This window comes from Convolutriloba macropyga, unplaced genomic scaffold, assembly GCF_964194025.1.
Source record: "Convolutriloba macropyga unplaced genomic scaffold, txConMacr16.3 SCAFFOLD_5937, whole genome shotgun sequence".
Lineage (NCBI taxonomy): Eukaryota > Metazoa > Xenacoelomorpha > Acoela > Convolutidae > Convolutriloba > Convolutriloba macropyga.
Window position 1 is genome coordinate 1 of NW_027452177.1, and position 14829 is coordinate 14829.

Sequence of the window (14829 nt, forward strand, 5' to 3'; positions counted from 1 at the left end):
AACAGGAATCGGAATTTAGAGGGAAGGGAACGGGTGGGAAGGGAGACCAGGGAACGGCAGAGGAGCGGGAGCGGGAGGGGGTGGGAAAGGGTGGGATGGGACCGAGCACGAGAGACAAGGGAATGGGAGAGGAGCGGCAGTGGGAGAGGGTGGGAAGGTTTGGGATGGGACCGAGCACGAGAGGAAAGGGAACTGGAAAGGGAAGCTGGAGGGAAGGGGACAGGAAGGAGAGGGGGACAGGGGACGGGAACGAGAAGGGTTGGGAGGGGAAGCTAGAGGGAAGGGGTCGGGTTGGACAGGACTGGATGGGAGCGGGAGCGGGTAGGGGAGTGGGAACGGCCAACGGGAATGAGAAGGGAAGGCCGTTGGGAAGGAAACAGGGCCGTGGAACAGGAATGAGAAGGGTGGGAAGGGGACGAGAGCGGAAAGGGGATGGGAATGGGAAGGTAGAGGAACGGGTGGGAAGTGAAGGGGGGGGAAGGGAGTGGAAGAGCGAACGGCAACGGTTCGGAGGGGAAGGGAAGGGCACAGAACAGAACGGGAACAGGAGCGAGAACTGGAGCGTGAGCGGGAACTTGAGCGGGAGAGGGAGCGGGGGCGAGAACTGGAGCGGGATCGGGAATGGGAATATGAAGGGAAGGGGTAGAGCGGGAGCAGGAACGAAAACCAGAAGCTTCAGGGCAGGGGTGGAAAGGAAAAGAGGACCGAGAACAGGGAACGGCAATGAGCAGGCGAGGGACTGGGTGGGAAGCGAAGGAGACGTGAGTGGAACAGGAGAGGGAATGATCTTGGGAAGGGGTGGGATGGGAAGGGAAGGGAAGGAGAGGAAAGCGAACCGCAATGGGAGGCGAATGGAGGGGAACCACACTGGGGATGCGGAACCGGAATGAGAAGGGGTGGGGAGGGAACGGGAACGCGGACGTACAGGGAAGGGCACGGGGACGGGGATGGGGATGGGGAATATGAAAGGGGGGGAAGGGGTGGGAAGGAAACACCAGCGACAGAGGGAGTGGGAAGGGAAAGGGCATGGGAATCTACAGGGGAGGGGTGGGAAGGGATTGGGAGCGTGAAGGGAATGGGTGGGCAGGGAAGGGGTGGGAACGGGCGGGAAGCGAAGCGAGAAGGGGCGGGACGGGAAGGCAAGGGATGGGAAGGGCTTTAAAGGAAAGGAAAGTGAAGGTAAGGAGAGGGACAACGAGTGGGAAGCGGATGGCAAGGGGACCAGAGTGGGAACGGGCAATGGGAATGAGAAGGGATGGGCAGGGAGTGGGAGTGAGAACGGTGAGAACGGAAACAGTGGGGAAGTAAAGGGAAGGGGTGGGGCCGGTGGAATGCAAGGGCCAGGCAAAGGGACGACGGCAAGGCAAGGGAGGGGGGCGGGCAAGGGAAGACGAGGAGGGGGGAGGAAATGGGAGGGAGAGGATTAGGGAAGGGAAGGGAAGGGGAGGGGACGGGGTGGGAACGGAATGGAAGGGAAGGCAGAGGAAGGGAAGGCTAGGGAAGGGACAGGGAAGCACAGGAGCGAGAAGGCAAGGCAAGGGAGGGGCAGGGGGAGCGAGGGGCAAGGGAAGGCAAGGAGGGGGGAGGCAAGGGGAGGGTAGCGGATTGGGGAAGGGAAGGAGTGGGGAGGGGACAGGCATGGCAAGGCTAAGAGAGTGGGAAACGGCAACGGGGATGAGAAGGGGCGGGCAGGGAGCGGGAGCGGGCAACAGGAACAGTGGGGACAGGATGGGTAGAGGAAGGGGAGGGGGAAGGCAAGGCAAGGCAAGGCCAGGGCCGGGAAAAGGGGCGAAGGTACAGCAAGGCCGGGGCAGGGGGAGGGGGAGCGAGGGGCAAGGGAAGGCAAGGAGGGGGGGGGGGATAGGCAAGGGGAGGGAGCGGATTAGGGAAGGGAAGGAGCGTGACGGGGAAGCAGGGGAGTGAGAAGGGGACAGGCATAGCAAGCCCAAGAGATTGGGGAAGGCAACGGGAATGAGAAGAGGTGGGCAGGGAGCGGGAGCGGGCAACAGGAACAGTGGGGACGGGATGGGTAGAGGAAGGGGAGGGGCAGGGGAGAGGGAAGGCAAGGGCCGGGCAAAGGGACGAAGGTACGGAAAGGCAGGGGGAGGGGGAGGGGGAGCGAGGGGCAAGGGAAGGCAAGGAGGGGGGGGGGGTAGGCAAGGGGAGGGAGGGTATTACGCAAAGGAGAGCAAGGCAGCGGAAGGCAAGACCAGGCCAGGCAAGGCAAGGGGCGTCACACGAGCGAGAAGGGAAAGGGGATGTGAGGGAAGGGGAGGGGAGGGAAACGGGTGGCAAGGGTAACGGGAACAGATGGTAAGGGATGCAAAGTGGTGGGAGCTTGGTGGGAAGATAAGGGAGGGGCTGTGAAGCGTTGGAAGGGCAACCGGAGGAGATGGGAGGGGAAGGGGAGGGGAAGGGGAGGAATGGGAAGGGAAAGGGAAGCAAAGGGGCGGGAGGGGGGGGGGGGGGGATGGCAAGCCAAGGGGAGGGGAAGGGAGGGGAGGGGAGGCGTGGAAGAGGGCAAGGGCAGGGAAGGTATAAGGGAAGGCAGGGGAGTGTAGGGAATGCAAGGGGAGGGGAGCGTAACTGAAACGGGGAGAGGGGAAAGGAGGAGGGGTGGAAAGCGCTGCGAAGCCGCGGGAACACGGCGGGCAGCGAAGTGTTGGGGCGGCAACGGGAAGAGAAGGGGTGGCAAAGGGACGGGGCCAGGCAGGAGTGGGAAGGGGAGGGAAGGGAATGGGAGGCGGGGGAAGACAAGGGGTGGGAAGGGGAAGGCAAGCCGCCAGCGAAGGAGGGGGAAGGGCAGGGGGTCATGGAAGGAGAGGCAGGGGGGCATGGAGGGGCAGGGGAGGAACAGAAGGGGAGGGGATGGGAAGGGGAGGGGTTGCAAAGGGGTGGGAACGGGTAGGAGGAGGCGAGAGGGGCAGCGGAATGTTGGGAAGACAACGGGAAGGGAAGGGAGGGGGAGGGAAGGGGCTGGGAAGAGGAGGGAAGGGAAGGGAGGGTTGAGAAAGGGCAGGGGGGGGCAAGGGAAGGGGAGAGAAACGTTACGGGAAGGGAAGGCTAGGGGAGGAAGGGGAGGCAAGAGAAGGGGAGGGGGGGGGGATAGGAGGGGAGGGCAAGGGATGGGGAGGGGAATGGAAGGGGAGGGGGCGCAGCGGACGGAAGGGGAGGGGTGCAAGCCGCAAGGTTCGGGAAGGGGGGTACTGTAAGGAGAGGACGGGATACTATAGCCGAGAGTGGCCGGCTAGACTCAGCAAACCCTCTACACGCTACGAGTACTGGTACTGTGTGTGTAGCCATATATACACCGGGGTGTATACACTGCACTATGGCACCAGCTACCCGTACCTAGATCGAGAGCTACTAAGTAGGATAAAGTGCTGTAGCTACTAGCTAGATCTAGAGCTAGTTCTAACTGGTGTATATTTAGCCTGATCCAAGGATTCTACTAGAGAGTATTAGTAAGGATACTACGAGTACGAGTAGTGGTTGGCGCCGGTCGGCCGGCCAGCGCATGTGTGCCTACGAGTACAGTACTCGTACGAGCACTCCATCGAACTCATGCATGCATGCAGCGCCACATATCCCTATCTGTGCTGCTAGGTTCCCTAGGATACCCTAGCTCCTGCTCTCCTGTAGTTAGGTCATAGAAACGATTCAAAACCCTAGTACTAGTACTAGGTACTGTTGTGTCTGTAATATTATACATGCGTCTCTACTCTCTCTATACGAGTACCAGTAGGGAGTGTCCTATGTCTACCAATGAATCTTGGTATACCCTAGGGTACGTGTACTGTAATACTATAGTTAGTACAGAGTACGGGTACTGCAACCCGCAACCCGTCTAAGTTGTACTCGTACAGAGTACAGTATCAGCGCCACTTTGACTACGTACGGTAGTAGGGATACAGTAGGCACCGCATCACTCCGGATCCAATAACGGAATAACCGACGCAGCCTGAACGTGCGAAAGTGCGCTGACCACACCCACTCCCTGCCTGCGATGACCCAAGCGTGACATCTAAAAGTTTTTAACGACATCGTACCTAGCTGCATCAGCAGCGAGACACGGTGCTGCAGGCTTCAGCTGTCTCCCCTACTGTCACCACCGTGTACATGGTAATTTCCCCGGAAACTTGCTGTCGGAGGGGGGATTGGGTGCTACCCAAAGCCTTTGCTGACCGCACTGGCGATGGGCTTGGCTGCGCTTATCCAGTGTCTCGTTGGACTCAGGGTGGACCGCCGCTGTGGTGCATGCGCTGTCCGGGAACGGTGGCTTTATAAGCCAACGGGGTTTCACGACGACCGACCCCACCGTGTTTATATGAAATCCGTTATCGTTAGCATTCTTTGCACTGGCCTGATTATCTCTTCGCCGATTCGACGGAGCTCAACTCGGAGGTTGACACTGTCGCCTAGCGCTGTGCTGCACGAGTTTGGGGTGACATTCAGATGGTCCCGTAGTTCATAAACAGCAGCAGGGTGGGTAGACAGGTCGTCGTCGTCACCTGGTGCCACGCATGGTTGTTCGAATGTGTAGATGAATACAGGATGTATTCGATGACAAGAAGTTAGCTTTCCCCCCCTTTCTGGTGCTCTCGGGAGTCAGGACCAGACTTTGCTCTCTAACTACGGCCCTTGCAGACATGCAGTTGACCCAGACAACCCCCCCCACGCAGAGCCAGGGATACGGGCGAAGGCGTGGATTTGGAAGATTTGGCTCTTACATGAACAGCTGCTTCATGCGTGTGCGTTGCAGGCGAGAGCTTGATCGGGTACTTTGGAGCTTAGTTTATACATCGAACGAATATGTCGCGGCTAGCAGCAGCCGCCTGGCTTTGCCTTGGCTTGCTGCTGGCGGGTATGCTGACGACAGTAGAGTCCTCGGGCTTCATTCATGATAGCGATATCAGCAGCGGGACGCGTGAACACATGCCCAGCCGAAGCTTACTCCGTCACGCGTCCGATGGCGAGTCTGAGGCTTCCGACGGTGTCAGTGAATTCGGGACTGGCGAATACAAGTTTCAGCTAATTGGGCTGCCTGAAGCAAGAAGGTACATGTGCCTATCTTATCACGCATGGGAGCATTTGCAGGAGATTGCTAATTGATTCAACGGGCTCTATGATGGATGTTTCATCAAACCACGCTTGCTTACTTCTCCAGGTGGAAGTATCCTCTGAGGTTTGCCAAGCGTCCACCTACAAAGGTCGACACCGTTGTCGTTGCCAACATGATGGGAGGCTCTGGAGGCATCTGTGAAAGCGATGATTGTAAGTCGTGTTACATTTCTGGGCGACGCGAAATACAGGATTCCATCAACTGTCCACAGGTGTCTTATGACGGTCTTGATTTTGCAGGGCGTGGAGACTTGCCACGGCAACTTGCAAAGCAGCTGCAAAACACAACCATTCTGGTGTGGTATAACGCTCGGACCCAGCGGATGCCCCATTGCTTCGTCTGCAAGGCTGACGGTAGGGTTGGAGACATACCGTTCTACTGTGAAGACTACTTCACACATACAAATACGTGAGTGCCTCTGTCAGTTCTGCCGTGACACTCGACCTGTGCTGGCCACGATGTGTGCACGGTTGTGACTGTGTTGGTTGATGGCATGCAGCATCGCATCGGCAATGCTCCTGGTGGGGAGCGGGCCAAAGATGTGCAAGGGCGATGAATGGGGCTGCCCCAAGTATGACGCGGCAGATCCCAACATGGAGTTTAAGTACAACTACACAGCACTGTTCCGTGCAATTGCCACTCGGTGGGTGACGGACTTCAGTTGGGTAATGAATATCCCTGTTGGTGGAGATGCTCCGCTGCTGGAAAACTACTTTGGGTTCAGTCGCGTGGTCCGTGAAACAAGCTTCCTGAAGCCTGTTGGTGATGAAGCCATGAAAATGGTTCTGGATGAGGATGGCAACAACAAGTGCATCAGGAAGCACAGGGAGAATGTCATCATATTCCAGGGCAGGTACAGCAGACAGGACAACAAGGGTCAACTGGCATTCCTCAATGCTGTGGACCCAGACGAGCTGCAGGGGTATGCGATTCACTTCATCGGGCCTGACCTCACAGACAAGATCAGGAAGCAGCTTTACAGCACTGCAGCCAGGCGGGGCATCAGTGTGGAGGTGTCTGATCATGTGTCTCACATGTTCATGATGTACCACCTCTGCAAGTCGAAGGGCCTGATCCTTTTCTCAAGTTATGCGGTGAACCCTCGGGGAGTGTATGAGAGTTTTCCAGCAGGAAACCCTGTCTATCTCAGCGGAGAGACTGTGTTGCCGGAGGGAGTGTGGGAGCTGCCGTTCGTGTTCTCTGACAGCAACCGCATGGCCAGGAAGGACCCCTCTGCCGGTCTGCCCAGCTTTAAGCTGTTCATGCACGCCGTCCGATCGTCAAGCCTCGATTACCGGGCAGATGTAGCCGGTGTGGCAGACCGCCTTCTAGACAAGACAGCTATCTACCGGCGGATCTGTTTGGAACTTGGGCTACCCTGTCGAGATGATGGGGAGACTGTTTATACCAGGGCTCTGCCATTTGTTTCCAATGAGTTGTAAAGCACTTAGCTCTCCCTCGGGCCTCAGCGTGACCTCAGAGCTTGCTGAAGCGGGGTTCAAGCTTTGTCGGCAGGGTGGGCGGGGATACTCCGTGTTCACAGACTGCACACTAAAATTTCGGCCGATGAAATGAAGGCTCTGCATGGACTGGAATGCACTATGCAGGCGATGAAACCGCATGGTGCACACTCACAATAATCACATCGTGACTTGCATGTCGACCGACCTCTTGCTGTTGGATATTGACTGTGTCTCAGATAGAGGAGCATCTCAGATAGAGCGAAAGCTTCATGCCCGGCGTACTAGGGGGAAGACACATAGTTGTTATATGCTTACTGTATGCAGAAGCATTGGCAATTGGCATGTTGAAATTATGTGGATATCCTTGGCACATATAAGGATAAGGATATCCATTATCCACTCGAGAGGCAATGCCCAAGGCAGGTAACTGTCAGTCCCGTGCAGACTGAAGTCCCTGGCATTGCACAGGTTTGACGGCCGACCAACAAGCAGCCAGATTCTCAAAACACACATGAAACTATAATGACGTATGTATAATACTACTCGTACTATGCAGTTGTGCATACCAATTAGTCATTATTATAGCTCTCTGTAGCACTCCATAACCGCCACGGGGAGTATAGTACAGGGCGTCACCAGTACGTACGGCCTGTACTGTACGCGCGTACCATGTGTGTACACTTAACAGTTAACAGTACGCGGAGTAAGCGTCGGAGACTCGGAGTAGGGCGTCGGAACCCGGACGGGAGTAGGGCGTCACAAGTACGCCGTACGCACAATTTTTTTGGAACACCCCACTCAGCCGGGAGCTAGATCGAAGGCAGAAGCTTCCTGCGAGGAGTATCCCTACCCTACCTGCTATTGCTGAGAAGGTATCGCTACTTGTATAGTGTCGAAATAGCCCAGTGCAAGCTGCATTCCCATCAGTTCCCAATTCCCATAGCTAGATAGCGATATTATTATGACCAATATCACTACAATTCCCGGATCTCGCAGGCCGCAGCCCGTGAAAATACACTTTATGCGCTCAGCGGAGCCTGGCCTTCGAGACTCGAATCTCAGCTCGAAAGAGCGGGGCGGGGGTTTTCCGACCTACCTTCTCACGGGGGTGAAAAAAAAATGGGGCCGGCCGGATCGACCTAGGTGCGAGGAAATTGTATCTAGGATATACTCGTTATTCGTAGGATATACTCGTTATTCTCGTACGCATGGCGGTATGATCCCAGGGGATATGCGTAGGTAGCTGCATGGGCAAATAATTTTACAGTTACTAATCTAGTACTATATATAGTGCACTAGCAAGGGTACCTACTCGTAATGTAGGGTAGCGGCCTCTCATTTCAGCCAAGCCAGGCAAGACGGCAAGCACAGCGGGCCGGGCAGATGCAGGCAGCAGGACTCATCATCAGGAAATTCAGGACCAACCGGCTTCGGCTGATCTATCCTGTGTCCAGCCCAACTTCGAGGAGACCAACCAACACCAGATCACAATATATCGCTAGGTATCGGTCCTTGTTTTCTCGGAACGACGGACGCCTTGTCAGAACTGTCTACGGGGTATAGAGTCCACCCTGAGCATACGTGGAATCGCCACAATTATCCCTGATCTCAGCATCACCGGGCGCAAGGGTAATAGGGGTACCGTACTTAGTCTTAAAAAGCCCCGGCGACAAGTAGGGTAGCTGATCAGTTGTGGAAAGGTCTTTCGGCGTGCTGTCCAAGCGCTGCTCGTGAGCCACAAGCCTTTCGAATACCCGACCGAAATGGCTATCAGAATACTGCTTGGTCCTCTGCACGCTCCAGGTAGCTCAGTGGCTAGGCGGCACCGTTTTCTTCGGCAGAGCGGCAAGCCGCGTCCCTGTTTCATTCCAGCACCAGTGACAAGATATGAGTCACTCAGAGTATTTGCTTCGCCTCCAAAGAGGGGCGATGATGAAGGTGAATCTGAAGAAGCCAGCAAGGTTCAGGAAACTCTTGTGGACATACTGAACCTGCAGATAGGTTACAAGAAAGTTAAGGATATGGTAAGCGAGGAGAGTGCCAAGCTGACAGAGGTAGCGGACCAGGTGAGCCACTCTGAGCCGTTCAACCGCCCTTGTGCCGGCCCTGTTGTTTCACCTGCACAGTACAGCGATGGTGAGGCTGGCAGCTCGGTATCGAATCCGCCTTGTCGAGTCCTTGAGGCCATCTGGGGTGGACGCTGTCGTGTGCAGCTGAAGGAAGAGATCGACAGAAGCAGGGAGCAAACGAAGGAGATGAATGACGAGTCATTCTTAGAAGCCATGGTGCGTTCTCAAGTAACTAACTACATGCATGGTCCAGGCAGCACCACTTCAATGTCACATGTTTAACACGCTGGTAGACCATGGATGCATCTTCTTGCCCGCCACTAGCTATGGCTCGAAGTTGCCCCTCGTGAAGAGATCCTCCTTTCCATTCTGTCCCACAGGAGAAGCTGGACCAAATTTCACGTGATGCAGAGGCGGAACTCAAGTCAAGATCTGTCTTTCAAGATTTGGAGGTATGGCCATCGTGTTGCTGCTGAATCTCTAATGTTGAATGACTGCACATGCCTTGGAATCAGTCCAACCTTGTCTGATGAGCTATATCCTGCATTGACAGAAAGACAAAGACAACTTTGAGGCCTGGGAGGCTCAGATGGAAGAGGAGCGCAGTGCAGGGCAATTCTTCAAGCAACTATATGTCGATGAAAACCGGAAAAAGTCTAAATCAATGGTGACAAAGGAGGTGTGTTGCAAATGAAAATGTGATGCTCGGCTACCTCTGGATTATGACATGTGAAACTTGACTGCTCCGCCTTGTGCACCATTGTGTGCGCTGCATTTGCTGTAGCTGCCAGTCTCGCTTGTGTTGTGACAGGACAGGACGGACCCTGGCAGTACCTGGCACACTTGTTATACTTGTGTAGCTGGTACTCGAGTTGGTGCATGTGGGTACTTGGTATAGCAGTACAGGTCACATGGCTTCTCACATGTGCTCCGATTTCCGCACGGTCGGCAGGAGATGCAAGCAAAAGCTGCAGCCGTGCAGGCAGAGATCGATAAGGAGCTGCGGAATCCTACCAGAATGGTGATATATATCTTTCTCACTACCGTCCTCCTGGGGGCAGCAACAGAAGGTGGAAGCTGAACCCCCAATCCTTGCTTCTTTTCCTTTTATCCAACGGTGCAGTGAGGTGGTGTGGTTGTCCCGTTGCTGAGATTGCTGTCACATGGCACCGCAGATGCATTGACTGAGACGCCAGCCTGGGGGCGGATAGGTCTGTATGTTGTCATCGCACTGTTTTTCATGTTCAACCTCATGCAAGAAGTCAAGTACCTCAACGGCGACGAGCCTTCTGATGACAGCTTGTAGCGATCTGGTTTACGAAAGGTTGGCCTGATGATTGGTTGCGCACTGCTGTCAATTTGATGACCCCCAGAGACTTCCGTATGCAGCACAGGAATGTAGGTACTGTAGCAACAACATCTGCCATAGTTGATCAGAAAGTACAACTCGCTTGACATGCAATTACACGCCGGATAGCTTTATCCTTGCAGAGGTCAGCAGGAGGGGAAATGTCGCATGCCCAATCAACAACAGCGTCGTGCATGGTCAAATGTCAATCGGGGGTTTGCTATGAGCCCCTCAAATTAGCAATTGGATGAGCAGAAGACTCCAACACATCCTGTCCTGCATTCAGTGGCCCCTCAACCACTACATTCCATAAGGGATTGGTCTCACATCTCGAACGATGGCCTTTCTTGTTATGACAGCCCCAGGGGTAGGTGTGGCTCCGCTGGCAGGGGTGGACGTGCTGTTGGACGGACCCCTAGTGGCAGAAGGAGTACCAAGCAGCGCCCTTTCAACGGTTGTAGGTGCCGCATCGGTGTGTGAAGCTGCAACTGCAGCTGTAACCCGCTCCACTCGCTCCAAGCATTCCCGGAGTTGCACCCTGGAGAAAACAATGCAACAGAAAAGCTTACAGTATGATCTTTGATGCACCGGCGGTGGCGAGCAGTTGGGCAACAGGTACCTGAGGTGTGGAGCCTTCAAAGCTGCAGTTTCAAGACGAGACTGAAGACTGCCCGTTGATATTGAAGACAAGGCCTCCTTGTCACAGTTCTCCATGGCATCTGTGTCCATGCGGTGTTCTTCGTTGGCTGGATTTCCGGCTTCTGGTCTCATCTGCATCAGGTGCTGCTGCAGCTGCGACTGAAGGTTGGTAGGTACTGTCTCACGGAGCAACACTATCCTCTGCACCACATCTAGAACCTAATGGACCACAACGTTGACTCAGACGATATTCAAGGCAAGCAAAGCCATGAATGGCACACATCCACGCAGGTGTGATGCATCTTTCAGATGTTGGCTCGCCTGAGTGTGCAATGCCTCAGTCTCTTGGTCCTCATAGGGCGTGGGAAGGCTGGGAGGGGCAGATACACACACGAGTGTTAGTTGTGCATGCCGACACCAGCTTGTGAGTCCTTCCTGAATGCACCCTAAGATAGGTCAAGTTACCTGCTGCTGTTTGGGTAGAGGTGGCTTTTCAGCCGTTTCATGATCTCGTCCTACATCACAATTCACACATGGTTCAGTCCTCGTCTTCAATTGGATGCAACATCACAAGTACTGGGCGAGTCAGGAGGACCAACTTTGGGACGAGGCCATAAGACAGCTTACTTTCACATCTGTCAGCGCAGACACAGCATCAGCCCCTCTCTCTGTAGTGCGGGTTTCCTGAAGCAATGGATTGCATACCGGGGCACAAGCACTCAAAATGCTTTCGACAACAAGCTGTTGCTCAACGTGCTGCCCCTCATGGGTATCCTAACCGCGAGACAGACGATAATACACTGTACAAGGATTCAACAGAGACATGAACGTTTGCAGGCCGCAACTGACAGTTCGGCCTATAGAAAAGCAGCTTGAAGAACAGGCCGGTGACAATGCAAATTGAGCCTGGCGCTGAAGAAAGATGCCACATGCAAAGCTGGAAAATGGTACCTCTCTGGCGGAAACTACTCTGGCTCCACCCCAGATGGCACTCACCCCACGATAACCATCCACAGTAGCGTCCAGTGAGGCTTGCAAGTGGGCCAGTAGAACTGATTGGGTCATGATCGGCTCTAGCAACGTGACCCTCCCTCACGTGGTTTTGGAGTTGCTTCTGAACAGTCAGATAGAACCTATGCGTATGCCCACCCCGTTCCGCGGCGGGGGCCTCCTGGTGAGTAGGTGGATTCCGCTCCCTGTTCCGAAAGTGTTTTAAACAGCAACTTCAGCAACGACACGAGCGTGAGCAGGTACGTTCCGTGTTGTTTCCCCGCCACGGCCGGCCGGCCGTGTTTACTGTATGACGTACAGCTTGTGGCACTGCACACCTATTCACGATTCCCCACAGCCTCATTCAGGTCAGTATATCCCTGCAGAACGCAACGGTGGCCAAAATCCTACGGGAAGACTTCACTCTGCGTCATGTACAGTAGCTTCTGAACGGATATGTTCACCAGGAGCCCACTGGGCATCACTCAGGAACGTGGTTGACTCTTCTCCGCAATAGCTGCGAGTGCACGCTGACCGAGACCCGGCCTAGCCCGTTGACCGCTTTCTGCTCTGCGGACTGCGTCTCAACTCTCAACTGTCGATCGACAAATCCCGCGGCGCGCACGGACACTACGTCAAATCAGCCGATTTTTCATTTTTTTCCTAGAAAATTGTGCGATACAAGAATCAAGATCAAGGATTATAATTTTAAACAAATTGACAACACGTTTATCAATCATATTAACCCGTCAAATACAACTTATTATTCCTATTATTATCGAACATTGGCTATCAATAGTCGCGACTTAAGGTACGTTTTGATAGTTTTCGCGCTTCACGGATTTCCCCCCGGATATTGTATAAATTTGTGATTATAATTAGATCGTTTTAAATTTACAATAACTACTAACTAATATTAGAAATAAAGTTTCACCGAGATAATAAATATTACTACCAATATATATTATAAAATATCGATTATATTTAATTCCCATATGGGGAATGGACACTACATCTTTTCTTTGCCAGATCTAGGGTACCCTGAAACAGCATCATGTCCTGCGACAATACTGTATTGTTATACAGCTGACAGTTTCGGCTGTATTATGACCCGTCAGTTCATTTTAACAAGTGACAGTTGACACTGATTTGTGCGGTTTGTACTCGCGGTGTCATTTGTTAAATGTTGTTTGAGAATTGAGATTACCATTACCCCCCCCCCCCCCCCCCCCCCCCCCCCCGCGCACGCCCCCGCGGCTCTGTGGAACAACTCATTATTTGTCTTAAGTAGTGTTAAAGTACTGTGCAGCATTACTCATACGTCTAAGGGCTCGGCCTATGAGTTGGCAGCAGTCATATTCCTCTGCAGGCCAACTCATGTGGTGGATTTGGGCCATGTACGTCGCTTGGCTAGAGTTTGTTGGAGGCATGTCGAATGTGGCCGATACAAATATAGCGGAACTAGCGACCGTGGTCCTGGGGCAAGCTGGGAAGAGGGATCAGCTTCATTCGGTCAATGGCTGGCAGTACGGAATCTCACATAGGTATAAGGTACAACCACAGAGCATGTGCATACATGTATTATTTGTACGTACAGAGTACTTATGTATTCACATTCCTTCAGGATTGGTATGCTGCCAGCTCTATGATTGTGCTGTACTATATTGCTCCAGTCATGCCGTGGGGTGTAGACTGTGTGCGCGCACACAGTACACACACACGCGCACACACAGATACACACACACACACACACACACACACACAAGCGTGAGTGGATACTAGCCCCTGAACATGTGTCCTGTCTGGCTCGTGGGAGGGCCGCAGGTCACAGCTGCTGAATTGGCTGGCCGGGTAAGGGTGAAGTTCACTGGGGAAACGCGAAGTGTTTAGGGACGTCGGCAGCAGAACTGGACCATCATACTTTTCATTTGTATACTCGTAATAACCAGGGACTTGCAACGCCAGCCTGCCAGTAAGGCCATCTCATCCACGATTTCGGTGGTGGTGGAGTTATAGATTGGTATGAGCAAGGACGTCAATTTGGCAGGCATGGGCCCAATCGCCTCCTAGATTCTACAGGATAGGGGATGAGGCAGCAGCTATATATACACAACAGTGGTGAAAAGCCCAGGAGCTGCTACTAGAGATACAAAAGGGGCGTCAAGGCTATCACCTATCCAGTCCACTAGCAGCTACATATATCATCATTATTAACCCCTACATTGTACTGCTCGATCCGGCACCACAGAAACATGCATGGTGACCAAACTGGCCGATGACTAACCAGAACCCCCCCCCCCCCCCCCCCCCCCCCCCCACAGGCTCAGCCACGGTTGCTAGTTGCTAGCTATGGAGGCGGGAGGCCCGACAGCACCCCCCCTCTAGCCAGCACATGCCCAGAGCAAGCCCAGGTCTGCAACCAGGCCCAAACTGTGGAGCATTGTAGGGGTTGTCAGGACCTGTAGCTACACCCTACTCCAGGGATGTCGTCGTCGCATTGCCGTCACCTAGGGTGGGTATCCGTGAAACATGTAGGGTTTTAGTCCTTACAAGTTACACAAGGATCGCTACAGTGTAGGGGTTGTCCAATTTGTCCTAGGAATAGTACAATGTACGCGTACATATCGATATTGGGACCTGAGCTAGCTCGAGACTAGTGTTGTGTAGTAAGGATATCTCGTAATAGATAATAGGAGACTCCTATCTACCTACAGTACCCTACAGTAATGTACTATCTATCCTTAATATCTATAGTAGAATTTTGAAACATTTGAAACTCCTCCGCTCCTCAAAGACAGGCATACCACGACATCTATCCCCTGATACTGACGCTGTCAAGTGTCGGTACTCGGTATGTAGTATGTAGGTAGTAGGTAGGGTACCCTACCTACTATGTAACATGTAGAGTACAAGACACTAGAGTCTAGACAGTATCGAGAAATTTCAAATTCCCATTTTAAAAATTGAATAGACGTTGAAAAATGAAAGTGAAAACTCGCAATAGATTTCAAATTCAAAAGGAGATGCATGCGCCCTGAATCGCCACTGGTTTACCGTTTGGTTGCCCTGAATCGACGTCCTCACGCACGTGTGCCTTGGGAAACCCCGTATGATCTGTGCGAACGTAGGGTAGCAAAATAATGTATCGTCGATACATGTATATGCTTTTCATACAATGTGCTCGTACAAGCTTATTCA

General features: G+C 53.5%; 1 protein-coding gene across 1 annotated transcript; it reads left to right on the plus strand.

The window, feature by feature from the left end:
• The first annotated feature begins 8218 nt into the window (after positions 1-8218).
• LOC142357270 (uncharacterized) lies at positions 8219-10121 on the plus strand. Its single transcript, XM_075408924.1, has 6 exons — positions 8219-8651; positions 8799-8870; positions 9035-9106; positions 9208-9333; positions 9607-9724; positions 9830-10121. Exons 1-6 carry the CDS (start codon positions 8349-8351, stop codon positions 9958-9960), a joined length of 822 nt encoding a protein of 273 aa, XP_075265039.1. The 5' UTR covers positions 8219-8348; the 3' UTR covers positions 9961-10121.
• Positions 10122-14829: the final 4708 nt, after the last annotated feature.